A 24,600-nucleotide genomic window follows, 5' to 3' on the forward strand; every position below is an offset into this window, starting at 1 on the left:
TTTAAAAGCTTATTTGGCTTAGTAGAAATTTTTCAATCCTCAAGTTTAAGATACCATCGTACTTTCTTGGCCTCACCAGCAAAATATTAAATAAAAAAGAAAAAAGAAATAGTAACACAATTGGATGATCCATATGGTAGGGGTTAGTCTGGACCTTCGAAAGAGTGGAAAGCCCATTTCTTAATAGAATTGAGTATTTGACTAACCCATCACTCAAAAGCTTTGTAGTATGCAACACAAAATTACACCGTTTTGGACCTTATGGCCCAACCTAAAACTAGGTCGTTTTAGCAAGCTAACCCTAACAAACCCAAATCGTTTCTCTTTCTTTCTTTCCCTCACACGCCTCTCACTCTGAAACTCGACGCTTCCTCTCTTCTCTCTCTCTCTCTGTTCTCCGATTCTCTCTCTTTCTCACCGTCTCAGCCTCTCTTCTTCTCTAACTGTATCTCGGCCTCTTTCACTTTTTGCTCTCACGGCTTATTAAAGGTAAACCCTCTCTCTCTCTCTCTCTCTCTCTCTCTCTCTCTTACGGTTTGGTTTGCTGAAGGTTCTTGAATTCTTGTTTCAATCTTTCGGTCCACTGGTAAGTTTCATTCACTAACCTCTATCTTCTTCAATTATTATTTCACTAATTAGTAATTATACATTAAAATATTTGTCACAAGCTGAGTTCTTAGAGCATTATAATTTATTATTTATATTCATTGAAATGTTTGTAACAAGCTGTGTTGATACTGATAGACATAGTTGATGAATATGGTTGCTGCCAGTCTGATATTGTTGAGTGGAATGGTTATTTTGTAATGCTAATATGTTAATGTTTACTACTCTTTGTTACCTTTAGGTATTTTTATTTTGTAAATATTAGATGTAAAATGCTCAAAACTTACATAAATTCTTTAAAAATATGTTATATATATTATTATTTATGATGTCATTGGTATAACCGTTCCCTTTTCAGGTTCTTTGACTTATTGGTTTTTAAAACCATGATATTTTCTAATTATATTTTAGAAAATTTGTCCTTAACCCCTTCTCTTTTGACCTGCCTCCTTGAACGACCTCGTAATTTCTGGCGAGAATCGTGTTCGCATTACTGTATTCGCCAGAGCCTTTAACTTTCAGGTTTCGTTTGTTGGTTTTTTTGTTTGTGCTAGTGTTTCTAATGGACATGTCTAGGTTCAAATCCCCCTTCCCCATTGTACTATCACATTATCAAAGATTGTGTAAGTTTACACACGGTAGGAGGTTGGGCCTTGGTTTGACGCCTTTCACCACATTTGGTAGGTTGTGGGTTTGAGTCTGAGACCCTGCAATAGTGAGAGTTTTGTGCATTGGAGTATGACCTTTTTAAGTTTACACACACAGTGGATTATGAATTTGCAACCTTATCCTCCACTCTTTCTTATTGGAGGAGTTTCCGTTTACGTATTTAAGAAATATAAAAACATGTGGAGACTTGATGCCTGAATTCTATGATGAAAGTAGATATCATCTGTTTGAAAATGCAAAACTGGAGGTAGACATCAACTGTGTTTTGGGTCAGCCCCTACTGTTTTGAGTGATTAAGTCCATATTTTGGTTCAAATTAGTGGCATGTTTTCCTCAACATTTTTACTTGACTTTTTTAGCCTACAGTATTGGTAACTCTGAATTATATGTGAGGCTTTCTTTTGCTCAATTAAGTTGTTTAGGATCAGGACATAACAGCCACATTATTGTTGGAAGATATGAAATTGCAATATTGTTATGTGGTTTTGTGGTCTTAGCTCTTAAAACTTTGTTTATGGTGTTTATGTTTTTATGATTTTTGTTTTCTGTTTTGAGATTTCTATTGTTGTACTGTTATGCTTTATTTGGATTTTGGGCATTTCATCCTCATTCATTGTTGCTTCATTTTCAATTACAGTACAGATGAAGAACAAAAAGCAAAAGCCTATCACCGATTCAAAAGTGGACACGGAATTGAAGTCTATCATTCATCAGCATTCTCTGTTCTTTGACAAGTTAGTTGAGTTAATCCCTGCAAGGTTCTATCTACCAAACAATGATGAGGAGAAGCCATGGTTTCAGGGCCTTAGTAAGGCCGAAAAAGCTTCAGCAAAGAAGGAATCAAGGGAGAACATTAAGAAAGCTCGAAGAGATCGTATGGATCCAGAAAAGGCTTCCACAACAACCCTTGATTTGCTAAAGAAAAGCTTGGAGAAAGAAAAATCAAGTGAGAGTGATGAGGAGGAAATAGAGATTAAACCAATGTTGTCTGGTCATGAAGGTAATGATCGGAAGGTGACTTTAGAGGAACTTCGGCAACGGCTGCATCAAAAAATTGAACAGTCCCGAGCAGGTCGTCATGTTGAAGATTCGAAAAGAAAACAGAAGTATGCAAAATATCTCAAAAAAGGAAATCAGCAGAAAAAACGCAAAAGAGAGTCTGTTTCTGAAGAAAAGAAACCAACTAGTAGTTCTGTAGATAAAGTGGAGAAGGATGTAGCAGAGGCTTCGAAGGAACTCGCATTTAGTCATGTCAAACTTGGAAATGAGGAGGAGCATGGAAAGAAGAAGAGGAAACTTTCGAAGTTTAAGGAGCTTGAAAGGGCAAAGAAATTGGAGGAAGCAATGAAAGATCCTGAGAAAGGTGAGGTTATCTCAAAGAAGCATTCGTGGAAATCAGCAACAAGTAGAGCAGCTGGGATGAAGGTTCATGATGATTCAAGCCTGTTGAAAAGGAGCATACACAAGGAGAAGAAGAGGCATCAGAAGAATGCTGAGAAATGGAAGGAGAGGGCACAGACCACAGAGAAGATGAAAGCAGAGAAACAGAAAAAGAGATCAGAAAATATAGGACAGAGGATTCACGAGAAGAAAATGCGGCGAATTGCAAAGAGAGAGAAAAAGCTATTGCGTCCTGGATTTGAAGGTCGAAAGGAGGGTTTTATTAACGAAGGTTCATCTTAAAAGTTTTGAGTTTCTTTGCCTCTTACATTGCTTTTTTTTTTTTTTTTAATCTTTGCTTTAAGATCAGTTGGCATAAACATCATATTAAATTATAGTAAAGTTTCAATTTAGGGATTATGTTATATAGATCCACCTTTTGCCTTCCCCTTCCCTTCTCATACTCTCTTTTAACTACTTAGTAGATGAATATTGTTGAAGAATTGTCCTTCAGTTGATATCTGCAAATGTTTGTTGCCGAATGCTGATATTTAATGGTCTGAATGTCATCTTTTATGTGTTATTTGATAACTATGCTAACGGATATAATTAATCTTGATGCTTTAATTTACCATGCTAACAATTCTAGCACAATCATGGAAGAATGTCAACCCAATTTCAAAGAGAATGTCGATGCATTTTCAAAGTATTTAGGGTTGCCATTACCATACCAGAAGAAATTTTGGTAATTCTTATATATATTTGAAGATTGCACCGTGTGTTTTCCAGGAAGATTTTTTCTCTCTAACTCAAGGGTTTTCCTTGAGTTAGAGAGAAAAAAAATCTTCTTTGGAAGTCTAAAATTAAAGTAAAGCCTAAGAATATGCGATCATGGTAGTTAATTAGGTTATTGGTGTTGTTTATTTTATGTTTTATTTGATTTTTTTCCTAGGTTCAAGGGCTATTTATTAATAGATAAGTCTTGAGCTAGTTTATTAGCTTTTATGTGTTTTTTTTTTGGGGTGGGGGGGGGGGGGGGGGTCCTATTGAAGTAGAGTTTGTTTACTAGTTATGAAATACTAAGATCTAGAGTCCACAAATAATAGGAGTGTTGAATAATAAGAACCGAGTATTTGATTGTAAAAGGCATCACAGTCCTGGTGGGATTCTCCTTTTCTACTTTATTTTTATTTCTTTGGTTTTTTTTTTTTTTTTTCGTGATACTATTCATGGGAGCTGTTCATATAGCTCATGAACACCGTACGTTTCTTTCTTTTCCTCATTTTGCTATGATCTCAAATCAAGCACTTCCCCTACCTTATCAAAACCTTAAAATTCGTGTACTTTACTTACCAGAAAGTCATAAAATAACTTATCAAACCACTTAATGTCTATAATTTCTAGCAACTTGTTTGCTTCAATAAATTATTATGAATTTTTCATAAGGTTTCCTAGGTGTCTCATGTAGGGATTTGGTTAAAAACTGAGACATTCCTTATATCATTAAAAAAAATTAAATGGAATATTATGTTAGTAAAACTTAACTATTTACATTTATAATAACTTCAAGGGGAGTGTCATTTCATGAAATACGTGGAAAAGAATGTCATTTTGTAAAAACTCAAGTGAGGTTGCTGTAATCTAACCATGTCAAATTTTAGTCAATTTCAGCCCCTTACCCTTTTCTCTACTACAACTCTGAATCTTAGATCTCCAAGTCTAAGCACATGATAAACAGATTTCCCTACTAGAAGTTTAAAGTTAATTTTCTTTTAGTTTCCTTTTTGAGAAACAATTTTCTTTTTAGTTTCAGTTGGCTAATTATTTGTACTAGGACGTCATCAATACATTTCTGCTACTAATATCATATGAGTTGGTTCGTTGGTAGTTTTCAAGCCCTCATGTTATCATGTGCTTGTTTTTCGTCAAGCACGTGGTTGTTTTCTGAGAGATTTCATTGAACGAATGGTCCTTGTTTATGATTAACTTCATCGCAGTGCATGAGAAATTTGCACATCATCATGATAGACTATTATTGTTGCCAGTTTCTTGTCTCAGAATCATTAAGAGACGAGCAAAAGGGTTGAGTACAAATGGCACCTCCATGTAAAGTGGAAGGTGAGTTCTTGAGTTCAAAATTCATGGGTGTGCGTATGATTAATGATGCACTTAGAGTTTAATGCTATACAGTACACCGGCTTTGTTTGATGAATATCTCCAATGTGGAAGAAATCCCAATCATAATATATCTCAACAATGCATTTCACCACTTCAGTAGTTCTAACATGTTAAGAAAGTAGTCATCGAAAAACATCTACTAGTAACTTTACTGTGTTAACATTTTTTATGTTGTGGGCTAGCAGTGATTGTTTTATGTATTTAATAAAAAAATGGATTAGTTGGAGTGTATTTTAGTGGGCATTTGTAATATCCAATTGTAGATAGTGATCACCATATCTTGTTAATATTGGGTCATTTTACTGCACCGTATAATTAATAGTTTAATCAGGTGTGCCATTGCCTACTCATTTATTTGGTTTCAAACGTATGCTAGTATTTCTTGAGAGTTTTATAAAGTGTTTTCATCCCTTTTTGCTATCTGGAACCTTTTTTTTATCCATTTGCTCATTTGGTATGTGGAGCGTTTTTCAACATGCTGCATTAATTTCATGTACTTATGCCATGTTGGCCCGTTTCTGCAGTCAAGCCTGTTTCAAAAATTTTGAGTTCCTGGTGTTATAACGTTAATGGGGAAATATTTTTACCCCTGGTTTTCTAATGCTTAGCCAAGCAATTAAATTCCTTCTAGATAGTATCTTATTTTAGCTGACTGTAATCCAGAGGGGTTGGTCGAGTGGTTGGGTACTTAGTCTCAAAGTGGCTGTCTTGGATTTGACTAGGAGCTTCCTAGTTTATAGAGAGAATGCTTTCTTAATTTCCTTGTTAGTCTCAAGGTTATCGATTCCGTACCGTACCGGTCGGTACAGTCGGAATATACCGTACTGGCCAGCAATCCTGTATGCTCGACCCTCTTGTTTCGTACCAAAAAAAATACCGGCCGTACCGGCCAATTTAGGGCAATACCGGCCGATATAAAAAAAAGTTATTTTTTTATTTTTATTTTTTAAGTTTTGTAATTTTTGAATTTTTGTTAGGACAGAATGGTAACTTATTTGCATTAACTTATTAGTATTATTTATTTTCTTAGTATGCAATGGTAACTTTTAAGTTTTCTATTTTATTTTTTTATTTTTTTTCCCTTTTAATTGATACTAAAATCTAAAATCATGAATAATTAGTTCTGAATTGAGGAAATATTTTATGGTAAACTTTTATATTTATTATAATATATATATACACAGACACATACACATATATATATATATATATATATTTATTTATAAATATAAAAAATAGCGGTAAACTCGAAATGATACACTGGTATTGACCGGTATCCGAAATATATCGTACCGGTGGCCAAACCGGTACGGCCTCCGGTATGGTATTGACATCCTTGGTTAGTCTAGGATGCATTAATTTAGGCTGAATTAGTCGGAATCTTTACCTATCCTCCTAAGATACCATTGTATATCTCTCTGAGGGGTTGCGTGCTTTTTATTAAACTGGGTGTGGTCAGTGGTGTATTAGTACTCTTGACACTGTTTAACTTCAGAAACTATGGTTCATGATAGACTTTAGTGTCAATTTGGAAATAATCTCTGAACCACAATCAAACTTGTGCCAACCATAGCAATATTCGGCATTCCATATATATATATATATATATACGAGATACCCTTCTCAACCATATATAGAGCTATATATGGAGCCACAACAAGTTGACTGTTGGCATTGGCAAGCGGCAACACCAAGTCCTCGAATCAAAAAGGGTTAATGCATATATGCTTGAAAATTGTGGAAACTATGCTCTAGCTGGAGACTGGAAAATGATTTCATCATATATGGCGCACAAGGTGCTGGCAACCGTATGCATGCTTGAAATTTGACCTTTCCACAGCCAGAGTACACTAAAAAAACGAGTGAAAAAAAAAAAGAGAAAAAAGACGAGACAGAAATTTTTTTTAAAAAAGTTTTAATTTTAACAAACTGAGTTAAAAAAAAGAAGAAAAAAAAGAAGAAGAAGAAGACAAGAATGAATGAGAAAAAAAAAATGTTTTTAACTTTCATTTAGCTTACATCAGGTACACAGTCTCACTTATTTCACTTTGTAACCGATAAAAAAATCAATCGTTAGCAACTATATAGGTAGTAGGCTTTTCTAGACATTTGCCATTTGTGATGGCCCATTTACTGGTGGTGTTGCTTTCGTATTTACTAAGATTCTTTTGAGTATCATTGTTGTCCATTGTTATAACTTATTACGTGTACTATATAGTCCGAGCATAAAATGATTCCTTTCTTAGTCGGGGAATTATGGACGTGAGGGACTATCACATACTTCAACTGATATTGACACGTATACTTAACTTTAGGTTTCTATTTTTTATTCTTTTTTTAATAATAAAATATCCTTCATCAATTGCTCAAGAAACAACAGGAGTGCTTGTTACAGGATCTAAAAAGCCAATGAACAACAACAAACAAATTTAGCAACACAATTAGCACCTCTCTTAACCCAGCTAAGTACACATTTGATAAGGCCTCTGCTATATAACATCATATAGACCACTTCAACAAATATTAAACCTAAATTTAAAATATCAACATATAATTTGGAATCTCTATCTACGATAACCCTCTGAAGTTTTTCGTTTTGTAAGGCCCAGTGGAACGCTGCAACTTTGGCTTGTAGAGGATCACACAGTATCCTTTTACCTCATCACCCCCTAGCATTTCGAGCTACTATTATCAGAGGAGTGAAGGTATTTGCGACAACATGTACATCAACATTGAGCTTGACTACTACAACTTTTATTTATTTATTTATTAACGACATGTCTTAAAATTGTTAGGATCCTAGAATAGCAATGATGAGGTACTCAACCGTGGTATGATACTAGGATTGTAGCAATTTTAGGATGGGTCATTAATAAAAATAATATATAAAAATAAATAAATAATTATACTCCCTATCCCTCTTGATTGAGAAAGATTGAGAAAATGACATTCTGTTCCAAATCAGATTGAGAAAATAACACTTTGTTCCAAACCCGCCTTGACATTCGTTTAACCAAACTCTGTTAAAATATTATGTGGGTAACTAGGTATCAAAAATTATCCCTCCTTTCAAAAATGCTTTGATTAAAAATTTTAATTTTTAATTAAAGTGTATAAACTATTAATTTAATTAAAATGCATTTTAAAATATTTAGTGTGAACTCTTTTTTCCAAAAAATTAAAATGTATTTTAAAATATTTAGTGTGAACTTTTATTTCCAAAAAGTCGAAGAGATTTGTGGTTACAAATCTTGGTAAACTTTATATCATTATTCTAAATTTATTAGTTCTGTTTTTACTAATTAGAGTTAAAATTTGGTAAAGTAAATCTAAAAAAAAAAAAAAAACTAAAAATAGTTAAATTTTGATTAGGGAGAGTGCTATTTTCTTTATAAAAAAAAGGTTGTAAAGAGATTTGTCATTACAAATCTTGGTAAAGATTATATTATTATTCTTGATGAGGTGCAACTTCGTCAGTCTCAGTAGGCAGATGGAACTCCTCGTCGATGCCTGGTCCTCTTATGAAAGGTGGTCACCGGTGTGGTGCCTGCCACAACGGCTCCGATGCCAAAGTTAGAACAATCAAGCTGTTTACAGAACTAAAAAGCAAGAAGTGTATCTTCAGAATCTTAATTTGTACCTTATGCTGCAAATGTTGGAGCTTTATACCTGTGAGCCTGATTGCTAGCCGTTGGAGTGTAAATGTTCTTCTTTCATAACGCCTCAAGCCCAATTATGGGGCTTTTATTAGCTTCCAACGGTCTGCTTTGCTGGTTTCGTAACTGCCCAGGTTACTTGCTGGCACCATTGAATGACCTTCCTTTCCTCGTCGTTGATGGTTTGTTGGTCGTCATGGGATATCCTCGTCATAACGCTACCTCGTCACTATTACATGTTCTCGTCAATCCCATCAATTGCCCCCCAGGTTCTGTGGTCGTCAGTGACGTGTCAAGAGGGCCACAGAAGGTGAAAAGTTTCGTTCATTGAGTTGTTTGTGACGCTTGGGATTTCATTTCGAATTTAATGATGGATGGCGGCGCGGTATGGAACGTGGCCACGTGGCATATGCTGATTGAGGGTATTAATGGCATGACCCTTGGGTTTCCCGCTGCTTTTCAGTTTCCTTGGGTTTTTGAGTTTAAAAAACTTTTCTTTTCCTTCATTCTGGTTTTTTCCCTTTCTACTCTGAGCATTTGCCCCTTTTGTTTCTGTCACTATTTCGTTCTCATTCCGGTGATTTTGACCTTGCTCCGGCGACAAATTTCTCCGACCTCGACTGCTCCTCTTTTCAAGGTACGTTATTTCTTCGATTTCTCAGATTATTCTTTTATGAACCTCTTTGCAAATTCCTGATTTTCCCTTTGTCTTTTTCTTTTGTTGTTTTTTGTGTTTGGGCGTTTAGGATTGGGTACCCCCCTTTTCATGGTTAATTCTTCTGTGGTTTGGGAAGCTTGCCCCTCAGTTTCTTTCTTTTTTGCTCGCTTAGGGGTGGCTTTGGGTGTTTCTGGGGACTTTTTTCCTTTGATTGGGGATTATCTCTTTGAAGGTAGTGGCTTGAGTGTGGTGTTAAGGGAGCTATCTCCGATTTTGGGTCGGTCACTGGCTTGGTTTGAGAGAGAGACGAAGAGGATGTCTGAGGTGAGGTCTAGTGAGTTAGATACTGGGTTGTCGTCTAGCGGCGGCCCAGTCGAAGGTGATACAGTCGTTTCTGCCCCTCGTCAGGTTAGGGCTTTTTACGCTCTCAACGAGGAGTGTGGGCTGGACGCTGATACAGTGGCCAGGTTTAAAGATAGGTTTCAATTTCCTGCGCGGGTCCGCGTTCGTTGGCCTGGTCCTGACGACCGGGCTTGTCATTTCTTTCCTGGGGAAGTGTGTCTCTACGAGGCTGCTTTCACTTCAGGACTCAGGTTACCCGTCATCCCTTTGTGATGGAGCTCCTGGACTACTTTGGCATTGCCCCCGGGCAGCTTATGCCTAACTCCTGGAGGATAGTTATTAATTGTATAGAAATATGGCTAGCGGCCAATGAGGACATGATCAAAGTGAGTGAGCTGGTCCATATCTATCGTTTGAAGGAATTAAAGGAGTATGGATATTATGAACTAGTTCCTTGGACGAGGAGGGATAGGATCGTTAAGGGTCTAGCCTCGTCATTCAGGTACTGGAAGTCACGTTTCATTTTCGTGTCCGGGGATGGCTTTGAGACCCCTTCTAGCGAGGCTTGGGGTGATATCCCAAGGTTGCTTCGTCAGTGGGGAACCCCAGACTTAGGTGCTTCCATGTTTCTTTTTGTCTGTTTATTTTTGTCTTGCATGTTTGGTCGTCTTTAACCGCTTGCTCATTTTCTTGTGCAGTTAAGAAACGCCCAAAGTTGAAGAGCAGATACCGGGGTCGTGTCCAGAAGGCGATTGAATACGCGAAGACAATTGAGAGCTGGGACGACCTTCTTGATCCACGAACACTTTCTTTCTACTGCTTAGGCCCGGATCCGTCTCCTTACGTTCTGCGCAATATTACCATCGAAGAGAAGAAGAGTAAGTGTTTTCTTCATCGGTACTGTCCTTTACCTGCATACTTTGGATTTCTTAATTTTTTTTTTTTTTTTTTTAGAGATGACAACCAAGTTTAATAAGGACATGTACGCCAAGATGAGGGCCAAGAAGGATGAGCCCTTGTCCAATATTGGCAAGAAGATCATTCGCGTTACGGGGAAGGGACCATCTGTTGTCCCCCCTGTAGATGCCACTCCAATCGTCTCAGCAGTTGAAGGCGTAAGGGTGGCCTCCCCAGCTACCTCAGTTGAGGAAATCCCCACCCCGTCGTCCAAGAGGCCGAGATTGTCTGCCAAGGACAAAGAGAAGGAAAAGGTTGGTTCGTCCATCTTTGACGACGAGGGAGCAGCCGTGGAGCGGGCACATAACATCGTGCGGGCTGAGGACCTTAAGGTATTTTCTGGAGTGCCTGTCAACGTGGTTGCGGGTCAGCACGTCCACACAATTATCGATCTTCACTTTTCTTTTTACTGACGCATTTATCTTCCTTCATCAGGTGTTGGGTGAGAGCCTTCACCTTGCCTCTGAGTATCTTACTCAAGAGGCCAAGGTGGCTTCTTTGACGTCCAGGATGGAGGCTCTGGAAAAGGAGAATTTCGCACTCAAAAAGGACCTCATTGAGTCCATGGACGGGGCTACAACCTTGAAGGAGCAAGTCAAGGCTTTGAACTCTGATCTCAGGGTTGAACGTCAGCTGAATTTGGAGAAGGACGACCAACTTCAGGCGGCGAAGGAAAAACTGAAGACGATTGCGGCTAGGTCCGTAGAGGCTTTCCAGCAAACTGAAGAGTATTCCACAGTACTCTTCAATTGGTACTTTAAGGGCTTCGAGCTCCTTCGCAGATACCTCGTCAAGCACCCTGCTGGGGTTGATCTACCGTCTCTGGATTTGGAAGTGGTGGATCAAGAGATGGCTGCTGATGAGGCCACCCAATCCTCTCTGCCTGAAGGTGATGCTCCTGGTGGCGACGCCCCTAATGCTGAGGACGCTTCTGCTGCTGACGGCCCAGTTACTGACGCTCCGAAAGCCCGAGTTTGATCCTTGGAAAAATTATCTCTCATATTTGCCCATTAAGTTTTAGGCCCCTTTTTTTTTTTATTTTTAGATGTACGTATATATTTTTATTTTTATTTTTAGAACAATATCTTTCGGCCCTGTTAAGAGAAACAAGGATAATTGCCCTATGTTTTTGGGCTTTTCTATAATTTAACGTTTATCTACTACTGTCTGTGTTTGTGCCCATGTGCGTGACTTTAGCATAAATTTTTTAGCGTACCTTGTATTTGGCTGGTACTTAGTGCAAATTCCTTGTGATTTGCTCGTTTGTTGTGGATATTTGTCTTTTTTCTTGTTCTTTCCCTTGTCTAAGTCCTTGGTTCGTTCGGTGGGACTTTGCCATTCGCGTATCCCTCGTCAGTGATTTACATCCGTCTTGGCGGAATCTTATCACTTAGCTCTTGTTTTCCTTTGTTAGGGTGACTTATATCCCATTAAGGAATCTCGTCTTTTATGGCTTCGTCAGTGATTTACATCCGTCTTGGCAGAATCTTATCACTTAGCCTTTTTTCCTTTTTTAGGGTGACTTACATCCCATTAAGGAATCTTGTCACTTAGGGCTTCGTCAGTGATTTACATCCGTCTTGGCGGAATCTTATCACTTAGCCTTTTTTTTTTTTTTTTTTTTTTTTTTTTTTTTAGGGTGACTTACATCCCATTAAGGAATCTGATCACTTATGGCTTCGTCAGTGATTTACATCCGTCTTGGCGGAATCTTATCACTTAGCCCCTTTCTCATATTCGTTGACTTTGTCGTCAATGACATATACTCGTCAAAGTTGTCGTCAATGACATACGCTCGTCAAAGTGGACTCCTGTTAATTTGACTTACGATTGACTGGACCTGTCTGCATAAAGACATCAAAAGATAAGAAATTTTTATTGAATTCAGGAGCAATTGCCTTTGTCTATTACATTTACTGGTGGTACTTTTTTAAATGCTCAATATTCCTTGGTCGAGGGAGTCTTTGTCCGTCCATGGTTTCCAGGTGATAACTTCCTTGTCTTGAGTAGTGAACGACTCGGTAAGGACCTTCCCACGTAGGACCCAGCTTTCCCTGGGTAGGGTCTTTAGTTGCCATGGTGGTCCTGCGTAGGACGAGGTCACCTATGTCCAGGCGTCTCAGTTTGACCCTTTTGTCATAGTATTCGGCCATCTTTCTTTGGTACTTCGTCATCTTGCTGGAAGCGTTGACTCTTACTTCGTCCAGACAATCTAGGTTCAGTTGTAGTTCGTCATCATTGATTTCTTTGTTGAAGGTTCCACACCTGATACTTGTGACCCCTACTTCGACTGGGATTACTGCTTCTGTACCATAGGTAAGCCTGAAGGGGGTTTCTCCCGTTGGGGTTCTGGCGGTGGTTCTGTAGGCCCACAGGACATTTGGTAGCTCTTCTGGCCAGGCACCTTTCGCATCGTCCAGTCTGGTCTTGATAATCTTGAGCAGTGTCCGGTTCGTCACTTCCGTCTGCCCGTTTGCCTGAGGATGCCCTGAGGATGAGAATTGATTCTTGATCCCAAGGCTTGAGCAGAATTCCCTGAAGCCTTGACTGTCAAACTGCCTCCCATTGTCTGATATGATTGTCGAGGGAATCCCAAACCTGCAGATTATGTTCTTCCACACAAAGTTCTGGATCTGAGTCTCAGTGATCGTTGCTAGGGCCTCTGCTTCGACCCATTTTGTAAAATAGTCAATAGCAACAAGAAAGAATTTTACCTGACCTTTACCTTGGGGCAGAGGACCGACGATATCGATTCCCCATTGTGCAAATAGCCATGGGGAAGTTATGGTCGTCATTTTCTCTGCTGGAAGCCGCTGCACATTTCCGTATCGTTGGCATTTGTCGCACCTCCTGACGATCTCAGCCGCATCCGCCTGCATGGTTGGCCAAAAATATCTTGCCCTTACCACTTTGTTTGCTAGGGATTTGGAGCCGGCATGGTCGCCACAAATTCCTCCATGTACCTCCTCTAAGATGTATTTGGCCTCTTCCTCGTCGACGCACTTCAAGTAGGGCATTGAGAAGCCTCTCTTGTACAAGACGTCATTCAGGATCGTGAATCTGGCTGCCCTCTTCTTGATCTTTTTGGCTTCTTCAGTGTTTTGAGGTAGGTGCCCGTCCTGGAGGAAGGACATTATGGGTGTCATCCAGGTGTCGGTGCTCTGGATGGTGAAGGTTGTAACTTCCTCGATACTAGGGTGTTTTTGGACTTCCATCGCCAGGTCCGTGCAAGTCCCTTCTTCTTTTGACGACGCTAGTTTTGACACTTCGTCAGCCCCCATATTCTGGCTTCTTGGGATTTGTATGAACTCCACTATATCGAATTCCTGGGCTAGCTGTCTTGCCAACTTGAGGTACTTCTGCATCCTTTCTTCTTTTGCCTCGTATTCTCCCTTGATCTGTCCAATCACTAGCTTCGAATCACTTTGGATCAACAAATTTTTGTTACCAAGAGCTTTCCCAAGTCTCAATCCCGTCAGTATTCCTTCGTATTCAGCTTCGTTGTTGGTGGCTGGGAACTTTAGTTGGACCCCATACTTCAGCACCTCTCCGTCAGGGGTGGTTATGATGACCCCTACTTCCCCCTTCTTTTGAGCTGACGAACCATTAGTCTGTATTATTAGTTTGTTTGCTTTGTCGGTAACCCTGTCTTCGTCAGGGATCGTGAATTCTGCGACGAAGTCTGCCAGAGCTTGTGCCTTGATAGCTGTTCTTGGATGGTACTCAATGTCAAACTGGCTAAGCTCAATTGCCCACTGGACCATTCTCCCTGCTGCTTCCGGCTTGCTCATTGACTTCTTGATTGGTTGATCCGTCATTACTAGAATAAGATTTGATTGGAAGTATTGCCTGAGCTTGCGCGAGGCCACTATTAGTGCAAACGCGATCTTTTCTATCCTTGGGTATCTGGACTCAGCCCCTTGGAAAGCTTGGCTGACGTAATAAACCGGGAGTTGCTTTTTGCCTTTTTCTCTAATCAAGGCTGCACTTACTGCCGAGGCTGACACCGCTAGGTACAGGTATAGGTTTTCTCCTTCTTTGGACGGGCTTAGGAGAGGTGGACTGCTCAGGTATTGCTTCAGCTCTTGGAACGCCGCTTCGCACTCGTCGGTCCAAGCAAAAGCCTGCTTCAACGTCTTAAAGAAGGGCAGACATTTGTCTGTAGCCCTAGAGACGAACCTATTTAAAGTTGCTATTCTTCCTGTGAGTTTTTGAACATCCTTGACGGTTTTGGGTGAGGCCATGTCAATAATAGCTCGCACTTTCTCTGGATTTGCTTCTATTCCTCTTTGGGACACCATGAATCCCAAGAACTTCCCCGAGGCTACCCCAAAAACACACTTGCTTGGATTCAGCTTCATCTGGTGTTTTTTGAGGGTTGCAAAAGTTTCCTCCAAGTCGTCCAGGTGTGTGAGCTCTTCCTTACTCTTGACGAGCATATCGTCCACGTACACCTCCATGTTCCTGCCAATCTGTTGGCTGAACATCCTGTTTACCATTCTCTGATACGTAGCTCCAGCATTTTTCAGCCCAAAAGGCATCACCTTGTAACAGTAGAGACCTTGGCTTGTGATGAAGGCTGTCTTCTCCTGGTCTTTTTCAGCCATCTTTATCTGGTTGTACCCTGAGAAGGCGTCCATAAACGTCAGTAACTTGTGTCCGGCGGTGGAGTCCACGAGCTGGTCTATCCTTGGTAGAGGAAAGCTGTCCTTTGGGCATGCTTTGTTCAGGTCGGTGAAGTCTACACACATTCTCCACTTTCCGTTTGCCTTCTTTACCAGGACGACGTTGGCGAGCCATTTTGGATAATATACCTCCCGGATGAATCCAGCTGTCAGGAGTTTGGTTACTTCCTCTGCCACTGCCTGATCTCGCTCTGGGGCGAAAGTTCTTCGTCGTTGCTGAACGGGCTTCCTGCTGGGGTCCACATTCAGCCTATGCTGGATGACTTCTGGAGATATGCCTGGCATGCCCTCGTGACTCCATGCAAAGACATCTAGATTCCCTTTAAGGAACTTTATGAGCCTCGTTCTCATCTCGGGGCTTAGCGTCGTCCCTATCTTGGTCGTCTTGTCTGCCTTCCCTTCTACCAATTCCACTGTTTCTAAGGTCTCCATCCCGTCTATTTCTTCTTCTTCAATCGTCCACGTGTGGTTCTCCTTTCCTGCCAGCACTGCCTGATAGCATTCCCTTGCCAGGACTTGATCACCTTTCACTTCACCCACGCCGTTGTCTGTCGGGAATTTCACCTTCAAACAGTAGGTTGACGTCGCTGCCTTCCACTTGTTGAGGGTGGGCCTCCCAATGATGACATTGTAGGATGACGGGCAATCTACCACCAGGAAGTCTACTTGTTTGGTCAACTGCAATGGGTAGGTCCCAGCCGTTACCGTCAGTGTCACTATACCCCTGGGGTAGACCCTGTCTCCACTGAAACTGATGAGTGGAGAATCAAATGGGCGAAGCCTTTTTGGATCTAATCTCAACTGCTGGAAGGCTGGGAAGTAGATAATGTCCGCTGAGCTCCCGTTGTCAACAAGGATCCTTTTGGTATTGAACCCTTCTATGTTCAGTACTATGACCAGGGGATCGTTGTGGGGCTGCTTTACTCCCCTGGCGTCTCCTTCACTGAAGGACATGTCTTGGCCTGTTCGTCGGTGTTTGGATGGAGGCATGGTGTGGACGCTGTTCACCTGTCTATGGTATGCTTTTTTGAGTGATTTAAATGATCCTCCTGAGAATGGTCCTTCTGTGATCGTGTTTATCTCCCCAATCACCTTGCGTGGAGGCTGGGACGGATGGTCGTCATCGCGAGTGAAGGATTCACGCTGGGTCCTGGTGTCGTCTCTGAACTTGCTATATTCTCATTTCTTTACATACTTCTGCAACTTCCCTTTCCGTATTAACTCCTCTATTTGCTCCTTCAGGTCTCTGCAATCTTCTGTATTGTGGCCGTGGTCTCTATGGAATCGGCAATACTTGCTCTTATCACGTGCATTGGGGGATGAGTGCAATGGCCTGGGCCATTTGAGATAGTGCTCGTCCTTGATCTACGTGAAAATCTTGTCAACAGGCATGACCAAGGGAGTAAATTTTACCGTCCGAGGATTTTTATCGTCCTTCCTCCTATTCCCGTCATTGTTCCGATGGTCTGGTCTGTTTCGCTTTTGTCCCCTACGGTCGTCTTCCCTCTTGGCCTTGTCTCCTGGCCTCTCGTTATCTTTTATGGCAGCTAAGGCATCCTCCGCGTTCATGTACTTTTGTGCCTTCAGGAGCATCTCCGCCATCGTCTTCGGGGGGTTCTTTGCAAGAGAGGCCACGAGGTCTCTGGATCTCAACCCTGCCTTGAAGGTCGTCAGCTGTACCTTGTCGTCAGCTTCGTCTACTTCCAGAGTTTCCCGGGTGAATCGCTTGACATACGACCTCAGAGTCTCCTTCTCTCCCTGTCTTATGGTGAGTAAGTAATCTACTGGCCTCCTTAGGCGCTGTCCCCCTATGAAGTGGCGCAAGAAGGCACTACTCAGCTGATCGAAATTGTCTATGGACGAGTTTGGCAACTTAGTAAACCATTCTCTTGCAGCTCCTTTGAGGGTTGTCGGGAAGGAACGACACAATATCTCGTTAGGTGGTTGCTGGAGACCCAGAGTCGTCTTAAAGGTATTAAGATGATCCTGGGGGTCCTTGAGTCCCTCGAATGGCTCCAATTGAGGCAAGCGAAACTTTGACGGCACGGGGCATTCAAGTACCGCAGCAGTGAATGGCGAATCCGTAGCCCTTATCATTTTATCTACGCTTCGGTCCGTCTTCTCCTTGATAGCGCTCCTTAGTTCGTCCATCTCTTTCCTCATTTCTCGAAGAAGATCTGAGTTTTGTTCGTCCGGAGTAGCTGGTCTTCAGGGGGTTCCTCTCCGTTGGCTATCCCCTTCTTCCTCCAAGTTATCTTTGGACCGGTTCTCTTCCTGTTGAGCTTGTTGAACCTGTTGGAGCCGTAGCTTCATTTCCTGGTTCTGTTTAGTGAGTTCTTCAATGGTAGCTGCAAGGGCCTGGACTTGTTGGGCCAAAGCTGCTGAGTCTGGGTTGGATTCCATCTGAATGTAGAGGGTTGATGGGAGCTACGTTCTCAGATATGAATCTGAAAATATCGTCCCCACAGATGGCGCCAAACTGATGAGGTGCAACTTCGTCAGTCTCAGTAGGCAGATGGAACTCCTCGTCGATGCCTAGTCCTTTTATGAAAGGTGGTCACCGGTGTGGTGCCTGCCACAATGGCTCCGATGCCAAAGTTAGAACAATCAAGCTGTTTACAGAACTAAAAAGCAAGAAGTGTATCTTCAGAATCTTAATTTGTACCTTATGCTGCAAATGTTGGAGCTTTATACCTGTGAGCCTGACTGCTAGCCGTTGGAGTGTAAATGTTCTTCTTTCATAACGCCTCAAGCCCAATTATGGGGCTTTTATTAGCTTCCAACGGTCTGCTTTGCTGGTTTCATAACTGCCCAGGTTACTTGCTGGCACCATTGAATGACCTTCCTTTCCTCGTCGTTGATGGTTTGTTGGTCGTCATGGGATATCCTCGTCATAACGCTACCTCGTCACTATTACATGTTCTCGTCAATCCCATCAATTCTAAATTTATTAGTTCTGTGTTTTTACTGATTAGAGTTAAAATTTGGTAAAGAAAATCTTAAAAAAAAAAAAAACTTAAAATAGTTAAATTTTGATAGGGAGAGAGTTCTTCAAAACCTCAAGGTAAATATAATTACAAAAAAAACAAAAAAAAGAAGTTACTTAAAACATTCTTAAAAAAAAAAAAAAAAGTTATTTAAACATTACTTTATTAAGTTTTTGATAAATAAGTCAAGTACAACCAGATATCAGGAAAACCAAGCTGATTACAAACTCTGATGAAATATGCCTATCATAACGACGGAAAATGCTTACGTTAAATAGGCCAAAGCCAGTACAAACTGTACGTACATGATGCTGGAAACTAACACAAGAGACAACATAAAGGTTATTACAGAACCACAAGCAGACCCCCCAGCCCCAAAAAAAGAAAAAGAAAAAGAAACCCAAATTAAAACAGCAATTTAAAGAAACAATGAAGTGTTACATTTTGATTTATTAAACCACCCTGGACCCAGCAACAGGAGCACCACCCTTATGAACGGGATCAACACCAGTTGTTGCCCCCGTTGCATAATCTGTGTCTCGGTAACCAGGGCCATACTTGCTACTGAAGATCCCAGCATGAAGCAACAAAACGTACACCAGTTCGGTGAATGCTAGAATGATTATGAATGCCTCTATCATCTTCAGTCTCCACCCTCTGTACCCTCCTATGTGTATCTCTTTGCAAGCCAAGCTGCAAAATGTTAAAGCAATATGACAGAGTGTACGTAGCACAATTGAAGAATCAAAATGTCTGAAGACACAAAACACACTTGCCACAACTAGTACATATGTTAAGTGATTATTGGATTATCTAATCACAAATTAGCCAAGTGTGTCATATATATAATGTGTGTGCCTAGAAGAACTGTTGAAGAATACAAGCTAGTATATATGTAGAATTTAAATTAAATTACCCAGCTGCTAGTGCAGTCAGGGCCCATGCCACTACTGATGATGATGCTGCTGCAGCTAGACTGTCATTCCTCCAAGCTCTGATATGGCTTCCACCCAGGAACTTAGATACCACGCCAAGAACAGCAGCCATCATAGCGAAAGTCAAGAAGAACATTGTTGCACCATTACCTCCAAAACCTGTACATTTTTTTTTCCCAAGAAAAATATTTATTATTAGCACAAATTAAAAGAAGTTAGAGTAGGAGCCTCCAAAATTGTGTGTAGGAGAGAGAGAAAGAGCATGAACTTACTAGGATGGTTGGTTTGGCCGTTGATGTACCTGTTAAGACACCAACTAGCAAAACCCAACACAATAAGGTACATGATCAAGTTTAAAAACAACAAAGGAGCTGCTATGTTCCTTCCCACCGTTTGAGCCATATCTTTCTTAGCTTAATTTCTCTTTCAAAAACAAACCCAGAATAGACCAAACAAACCGCTTCTAGCTTAAAAGAAATAACACACTCGCAAATTCCTATACATTTTCCTGCTTCCAAGTGAATGTATAGACTATATATATATAGAAGAGCAAAGGTTATTAGTACGGATACGTGTAAGCCAATCAGGTTTTGCATGTGTACTTTTGGTTACAGGTGTTGGGACACTTGTCAAGTTTGATCTTATCCATGGCATGATGGCAATAGATCTTTTGCAAACTCTTCTTTGCCGAAAGTTTAATCCAGCTAGCGGTGCATTATCCAGAGATATCTATAGCATTCTTCTGAGTTACACGGTTTACACTGTCTTCACCCCTGTGGGCCCACTGAATCAGCGGTGCTCAATTTTTTTGATGTATCTCCTTGTGATGAGAATTTCATTAGCTGCACATGAGTTCTGTTCAGCCTAAAAATAGGAAAATAAAATTTTGGTTCTCCAAGAATCTAAATACAATTTCTTTTATGATTTATGAAGGTAGTGAATTATAATGTCAATAATATCACTTTTGTCACGTATCGATCAAGCATGATATTTCGAATAAGATATTGTTAAAAGTGAAGATAGATTTGAAGAAGTGCCTAACTGCTAGTGTTTCAAATATAATATCATTTCTCATTAAAGAAATGGTGTCGGTTTGATCAGGACAAGTAGCTTTGTTATTGGCCAAAGATGGTGTGTTTCAACACGGTCTAACCTTATCTTTGACTTGTAAAATATCAAAGTTCAGTTGCAGAAAAGTCCAACTGTTGGTGATGTTAATTAAGGTCGGTCTGGAGGTTAGAGTTTGTAACTGATGACGTGTCACTCACTTGTGTAACCGTCCCAATTTTTACGGATGTACGGTTAGGCAGTTAGAGTAATCTATCTTTGAGATTGTGTATATATATATTCACGTAAAGATGTATCAGTATGAAAATAGTCGCTATTCATTTCATTCATTCACGTATATATATACTCACTTGTATTCTCTCACAGCTCTCTCCACTTCCTCTCTCTCTCTCTCTCTCAATCTTTTTTTTTGTTCTTCCGCCATTGTTGGGAAAACTCTGTTTTCTCAAGTAAACTTTCAAAAAGCTTTACAAGTATAGACTTAATTTTTGGTTCTCTTCATTTAAATTTTTTTTTTTAATATGGAAAATAGTTATAAACTGATAATGAATGCCAGATATTGTGAAAAACTTTATGCATATAGATTTATTTTTAGGTTCTCTTCTCTTCATTTAAGAAAAAAAAAATCTAAATCATGAGAAAAAGTGATAATGCATGGTTTTGATCATATATATAGCTCTTTAGATTTGATATAGAAATTCTGAGTTTTAAACTGGTTTTTCTGTAGCCAATAATAGCTCCTACTTGGAAGATTTTATTTAGCGCTCTCTTTCTAGAATGGTCCATGCAGTTCAATGGGCTATAATGGTGAGAGCTGTAAATCTAGGTAAAGTCCTCTAATATATCTTAGGGTAAATTTTATTAATATACTCTAAAGTTTAGGATAATATTAACCAAATTTAAGATTTTTTAAAACTGGCCAATTTAGTCCTTAAAACTAGGTCTTACATTTGAGAAAATAACAAAATAATTTACTTAACCGTATTTATGGACTAAGTTGGTTTTATGGACTAAATTAATCAATTTTGAAAATTTTTGAATCTAATTGGCATTAGATCAAATCTCAGGTATATTAATGAAATTTACTCTTATATCTATCATCCGGGGAAAGAAACATTGAGTAGCCAAATATTGTTTATCTTCTTTTAAAGGAGCTTTCAGAATATAAAAAAAAGAGTTAGTTCTTCTATCACTAGTCCAAAAAGGATACCAAAGGTCCAAGGTAACTATCAACCGGAAATGTAATCTCTTCTTTCGCAAGAGGTAGATTAGTTTTGGTCCAATGTTTGTTATTGTTTCTTACTTTAGCCACGATTCATTAGCAAAATTATTATTATTTTTTTAGGCATCCCTCTCTTCGTGATCAAAATTAACTAGATGATTGGCTATTTAATTAAGCTGGTCAAAGCATTAGAAAGGCCTTAGTTCAAGCTCTTTGCCCAAGCCCAACCCAATACTACGTACGGTTCAGGCTAGTTGGGGATATCTACAATCTACAATAATTTGACATGAACAGGGAGAACGAGGGTAAGTTGTGTTTTATCTCATTGCCATGAGTTATGCCGACCAACAAAAAATTTAAAGAGTTCCACAGTTAGCATTTATAAAATAAATAAATAAAAACTGTGGCATAAAAATATGAATTACGTAATCAATATTATCTGAAAGGGCATGATTCTCAATGGTTACTCTATATGAACCTATAAAAGATCAACCAATTACCCCAAGGGCTTCAAGAAACCCTAGTTCAAGTGCAAGACATAGTTCTCTCACTTGTGAATTTGTATAGCCTTGCTTGTATATATCCTATCTTCCAACTGTAATCTTTTTGTGTGTGTATATATATTCCCCCCTATAAAATGGACTTAATTAGAACCCATTAACCCGTTCAAATCCAAAAAAAAAAAGAAGGGTATTGAGTAATAGCAATACATTTTAGTATGATAAGTTTAAGATTTGTACCCAATTTTGACCCAACACGGGTTGGTCAAATCCATACCCCACTCGACAACAGTACTACATGTTCATCAAGTCTTTATTATAAAATTTCAAACTTAATTTTCAATTAACTCATTTTCATGAAGGGCTAAAAATGAAGGGTCAAAATGAAAAAAATTCTGAAGCATGCATAAAAGGTTAAACAAAAAAACTAAATCAAACATGAATAGCCAAAATGAAAATTTTGAAGCTTAAAAAGCCAAAATAAAAACATCCCATAACATTAAGGGTCCGTTTGGTTGGAGGAGTGGAAAAGTGGAAGGATGGAAAAGTGGGAGGATGGAAAATATTTAGTTTTCCCTCTTGTGTGTTTGGTTGGAGGGGTGAAAAAATGGGAGAGTGGAAAACTCTTTTGTTTGGTTGGAGAGAAAAAGAGAAAGATAAAAAATATAATTTATATAAATTGACTATTATACCCTTATTACATAATAGGTAAGAAATAAATTTATTTGTACTTATTAAATAATATAAAATTTACCACATTATATATATAAATATATATATTTATGTTATTATTTTTATTATTATAATGTAAAACTTACTTTTTCTATTTTACATCATAATTTTTACAAAACACCCACATTAATTTGTCTATTATACACACTTTCTTTATTAAAATAATATTTCTTTTCTCTTATTTTATTTCCCACCTACCCCGCCACCTAACCCCTCCTCCTTTTTTCTGATTCATAACACTCTCTTATCTCTGTCAATTCTCGGCCTCTCTTTCTTCTCCTTCTTTCTTTGTTTATTTTTTTGTTCTTGAGAATCTTTTTCTTTCCTCTTCTTCTTTTACAATTTGAGTTCTATGCTTTTATTATAGATGATGATTTTGGGTTGGGTTTGATTAAGGGCAGTGATTTTGGGCGGAGATAGAAAAAATTTTGGGTGGAGAAAATGGTGATTTTGGCATTTTCTTCAGCATCTTCTTCTTTCTTTCTTCTTCTTTTTCAATTTCGGATTGATTATTTATATGAATTTGTATATGGGTTTGATGAATTTTTATATGGGTTTGATGAATATGGGTGTGCTGTTGATTTTCTGGGTTTGATATGGGTGTGCTGTTGATGAATATGGGTGTGCTGTTGATGAATTTGTAGACGTTGGGAGAGGGCAGTCCAGTAATTGCACAGTGAGAACGTTTTCTCTCCACAGTTTTCCTCCCGATTTGGGAGGAAAATAATTGTGGGTCCGGGTGAAAAATAATCCATCCCATTTTCCATCCGTCCCAGTTTTCCTTTGCTTCCCAAACAGTGGAAAACACTGTTTTCCATCCCATTTTCCATCCAAAGTTTTCCATCCTTCCTATAATCCTCCCAACCAAACACAGCCTAAAGGCTAAAAGTATACTTTAGGTTATATTTTACTCTTAAAGCTATCTATATTGTATATATGATTTTGAATTTGTTTTTCTATTAACTTTTTAACTTATTTTCTTATGTACATATTTTTAAAAGTCTTAATTTTTTTTAAATAAACTATAATTTATCCAACTTTTAGCAAATTAGTTTTTAGCAAAAGCTAATCCAAAAGCACACATAATTTATAGGTGATTTAACTTTATTTCATATATAAGCTCTTTTTGTTCTTCTTTTGTAAAACTATTAGACTTTTAGACTGATAAAATTAATTATTGGACTATAAACTTAAGGATTTATGTATTATTCAACTTTTATCATTATTTTTTTTTGTACTTTTTAGTTTTATTGACACACGCACACAGGTTAGAAAGTACGTTAAAATTTTTTAATATATACATATCTGAGAGAGAGAGAGAGAGAGAGAGAGAGAGAGAGAGAGAGAGAGAGAGAGAGAGAGAGAGAGAGAGAGAGAGAATCTGAGTCATTTTCAGGTTGACTTGTCAAAAACTACGTATAGGAATAAAAACTTGTTTTAATCCAAAAATTTATGATTTGAACTTGGTAGAGTCAAACTCAAATGGAATCAACATTTGACATGCATTTGCCAAGGTTTTTATTTTTATTTTTTGTTTTCCCCTCTTAAATCTAATCTTTTCACTTTAAGTGTAATTAATGCTATGTTTGTTTCAAAGGAAAACTTTGTATAAAAGTAGTTTTTCGTGTTTTCCAGTGTTTGGTAGGATCAGAAAATGAGTTAAAGGAAAACCATCTTTAATTAAACATAAAAAAGTATGACTTATTTTTAGAAATTTTTTTCCCACTAAATTTTTTTGAAAAGCAACTATATCTCTTAGTATGCTAAGTAAAGGAAGTAAGAAGATTATTTTTCAACTCATTTAAGGTTACTGCTAAACATAAGAAAATAAGATAGTTTTATTGAAAATACTATTTAGAAAATGACTCATTTTATAAAAAACATTATTGTCAAAACAAACAGAAGGTATGTTTGGTAGACTATAATAGGTATTACTATAAGTTATTCCAATGGTTTAGTTATTCAGTAGTTTGGTTATATTTTGATTACAGGGGATAGTTATTCCTTATGAATATGGTTTTTTTT

General features: G+C 38.7%; 4 protein-coding genes across 5 annotated transcripts; 1 reads left to right on the forward strand and 3 right to left on the reverse strand.

Moving 5' to 3' along the window:
- Positions 1-320: 320 nt before the first annotated feature.
- LOC126688524 (ribosomal RNA-processing protein 14-C) lies at positions 321-3,229 on the forward strand. 2 transcript variants are annotated; one of them, XM_050383242.1, is made up of 2 exons: positions 321-489; positions 1,913-3,229. In XM_050383242.1, the coding sequence occupies exon 2, from the start codon at positions 1,918-1,920 to the stop codon at positions 2,956-2,958; it is 1,041 nt and encodes a 346-aa protein (XP_050239199.1). In that variant the 5' UTR covers positions 321-489; positions 1,913-1,917; the 3' UTR covers positions 2,959-3,229. The 2 variants fall into 2 exon arrangements, with proteins under 2 accessions (XP_050239199.1, XP_050239200.1); XM_050383243.1 differs by having other exon boundaries at positions 323-586.
- An 8,249-nt stretch (positions 3,230-11,478) lies between these two features.
- Positions 11,479-16,313, reverse strand: LOC126688525 (uncharacterized). Its single transcript, XM_050383244.1, has one exon. The coding sequence runs from the start codon at positions 16,119-16,121 to the stop codon at positions 12,360-12,362; it is 3,762 nt and encodes a 1,253-aa protein (XP_050239201.1). The 5' UTR covers positions 16,122-16,313; the 3' UTR covers positions 11,479-12,359.
- Positions 16,314-16,496: 183 nt separating this feature from the next.
- LOC126690115 (uncharacterized) lies at positions 16,497-17,294 on the reverse strand. The gene has a single exon (XM_050385246.1). It carries the CDS (start codon positions 17,292-17,294, stop codon positions 16,497-16,499), a length of 798 nt encoding a protein of 265 aa, XP_050241203.1.
- A 1,073-nt stretch (positions 17,295-18,367) lies between these two features.
- On the reverse strand, positions 18,368-19,572 carry LOC126688526 (membrane protein PM19L). The gene is made up of 3 exons (XM_050383245.1): positions 19,326-19,572; positions 19,035-19,212; positions 18,368-18,811 (listed from the first exon to the last, which is right to left on the reverse strand). The coding sequence occupies exons 1-3, from the start codon at positions 19,453-19,455 to the stop codon at positions 18,571-18,573; spliced, it is 549 nt and encodes a 182-aa protein (XP_050239202.1). The 5' UTR covers positions 19,456-19,572; the 3' UTR covers positions 18,368-18,570.
- Positions 19,573-24,600: the final 5,028 nt, after the last annotated feature.

Source organism: Quercus robur, chromosome 6 (genome assembly GCF_932294415.1).
Source record: "Quercus robur chromosome 6, dhQueRobu3.1, whole genome shotgun sequence".
NCBI classification, from domain to species: Eukaryota; Viridiplantae; Streptophyta; class Magnoliopsida; order Fagales; family Fagaceae; genus Quercus; species Quercus robur.

What these genes read in the sequence shown, in the direction of transcription:
- LOC126688526 (XM_050383245.1), bottom strand. Translation starts at nt 19,455, where the DNA reads ATGGCTCAAACGGTGGGAAGGAACATAGCAGCTCCTTTGTTGTTTTTA. An exon ending in CGGCCAAACCAACCATCCTA is followed by an intron (nt 19,213 to 19,325) that starts GTAAGTTCATGC and finishes AAAAATGTACAG; the next exon opens with GTTTTGGAGGTAATGGTGCA. An exon ending in CTGACTGCACTAGCAGCTGG is followed by an intron (nt 18,812 to 19,034) that starts GTAATTTAATTT and finishes AACATTTTGCAG; the next exon opens with CTTGGCTTGCAAAGAGATAC.
- LOC126688525 (XM_050383244.1), bottom strand. Translation starts at nt 16,121, where the DNA reads ATGCCTCCATCCAAACACCGACGAACAGGCCAAGACATGTCCTTCAGT.
- LOC126688524 (XM_050383242.1), top strand. Translation starts at nt 1,918, where the DNA reads ATGAAGAACAAAAAGCAAAAGCCTATCACCGATTCAAAAGTGGACACG.
- LOC126690115 (XM_050385246.1), bottom strand. Translation starts at nt 17,294, where the DNA reads ATGAGGAAAGAGATGGACGAACTAAGGAGCGCTATCAAGGAGAAGACG.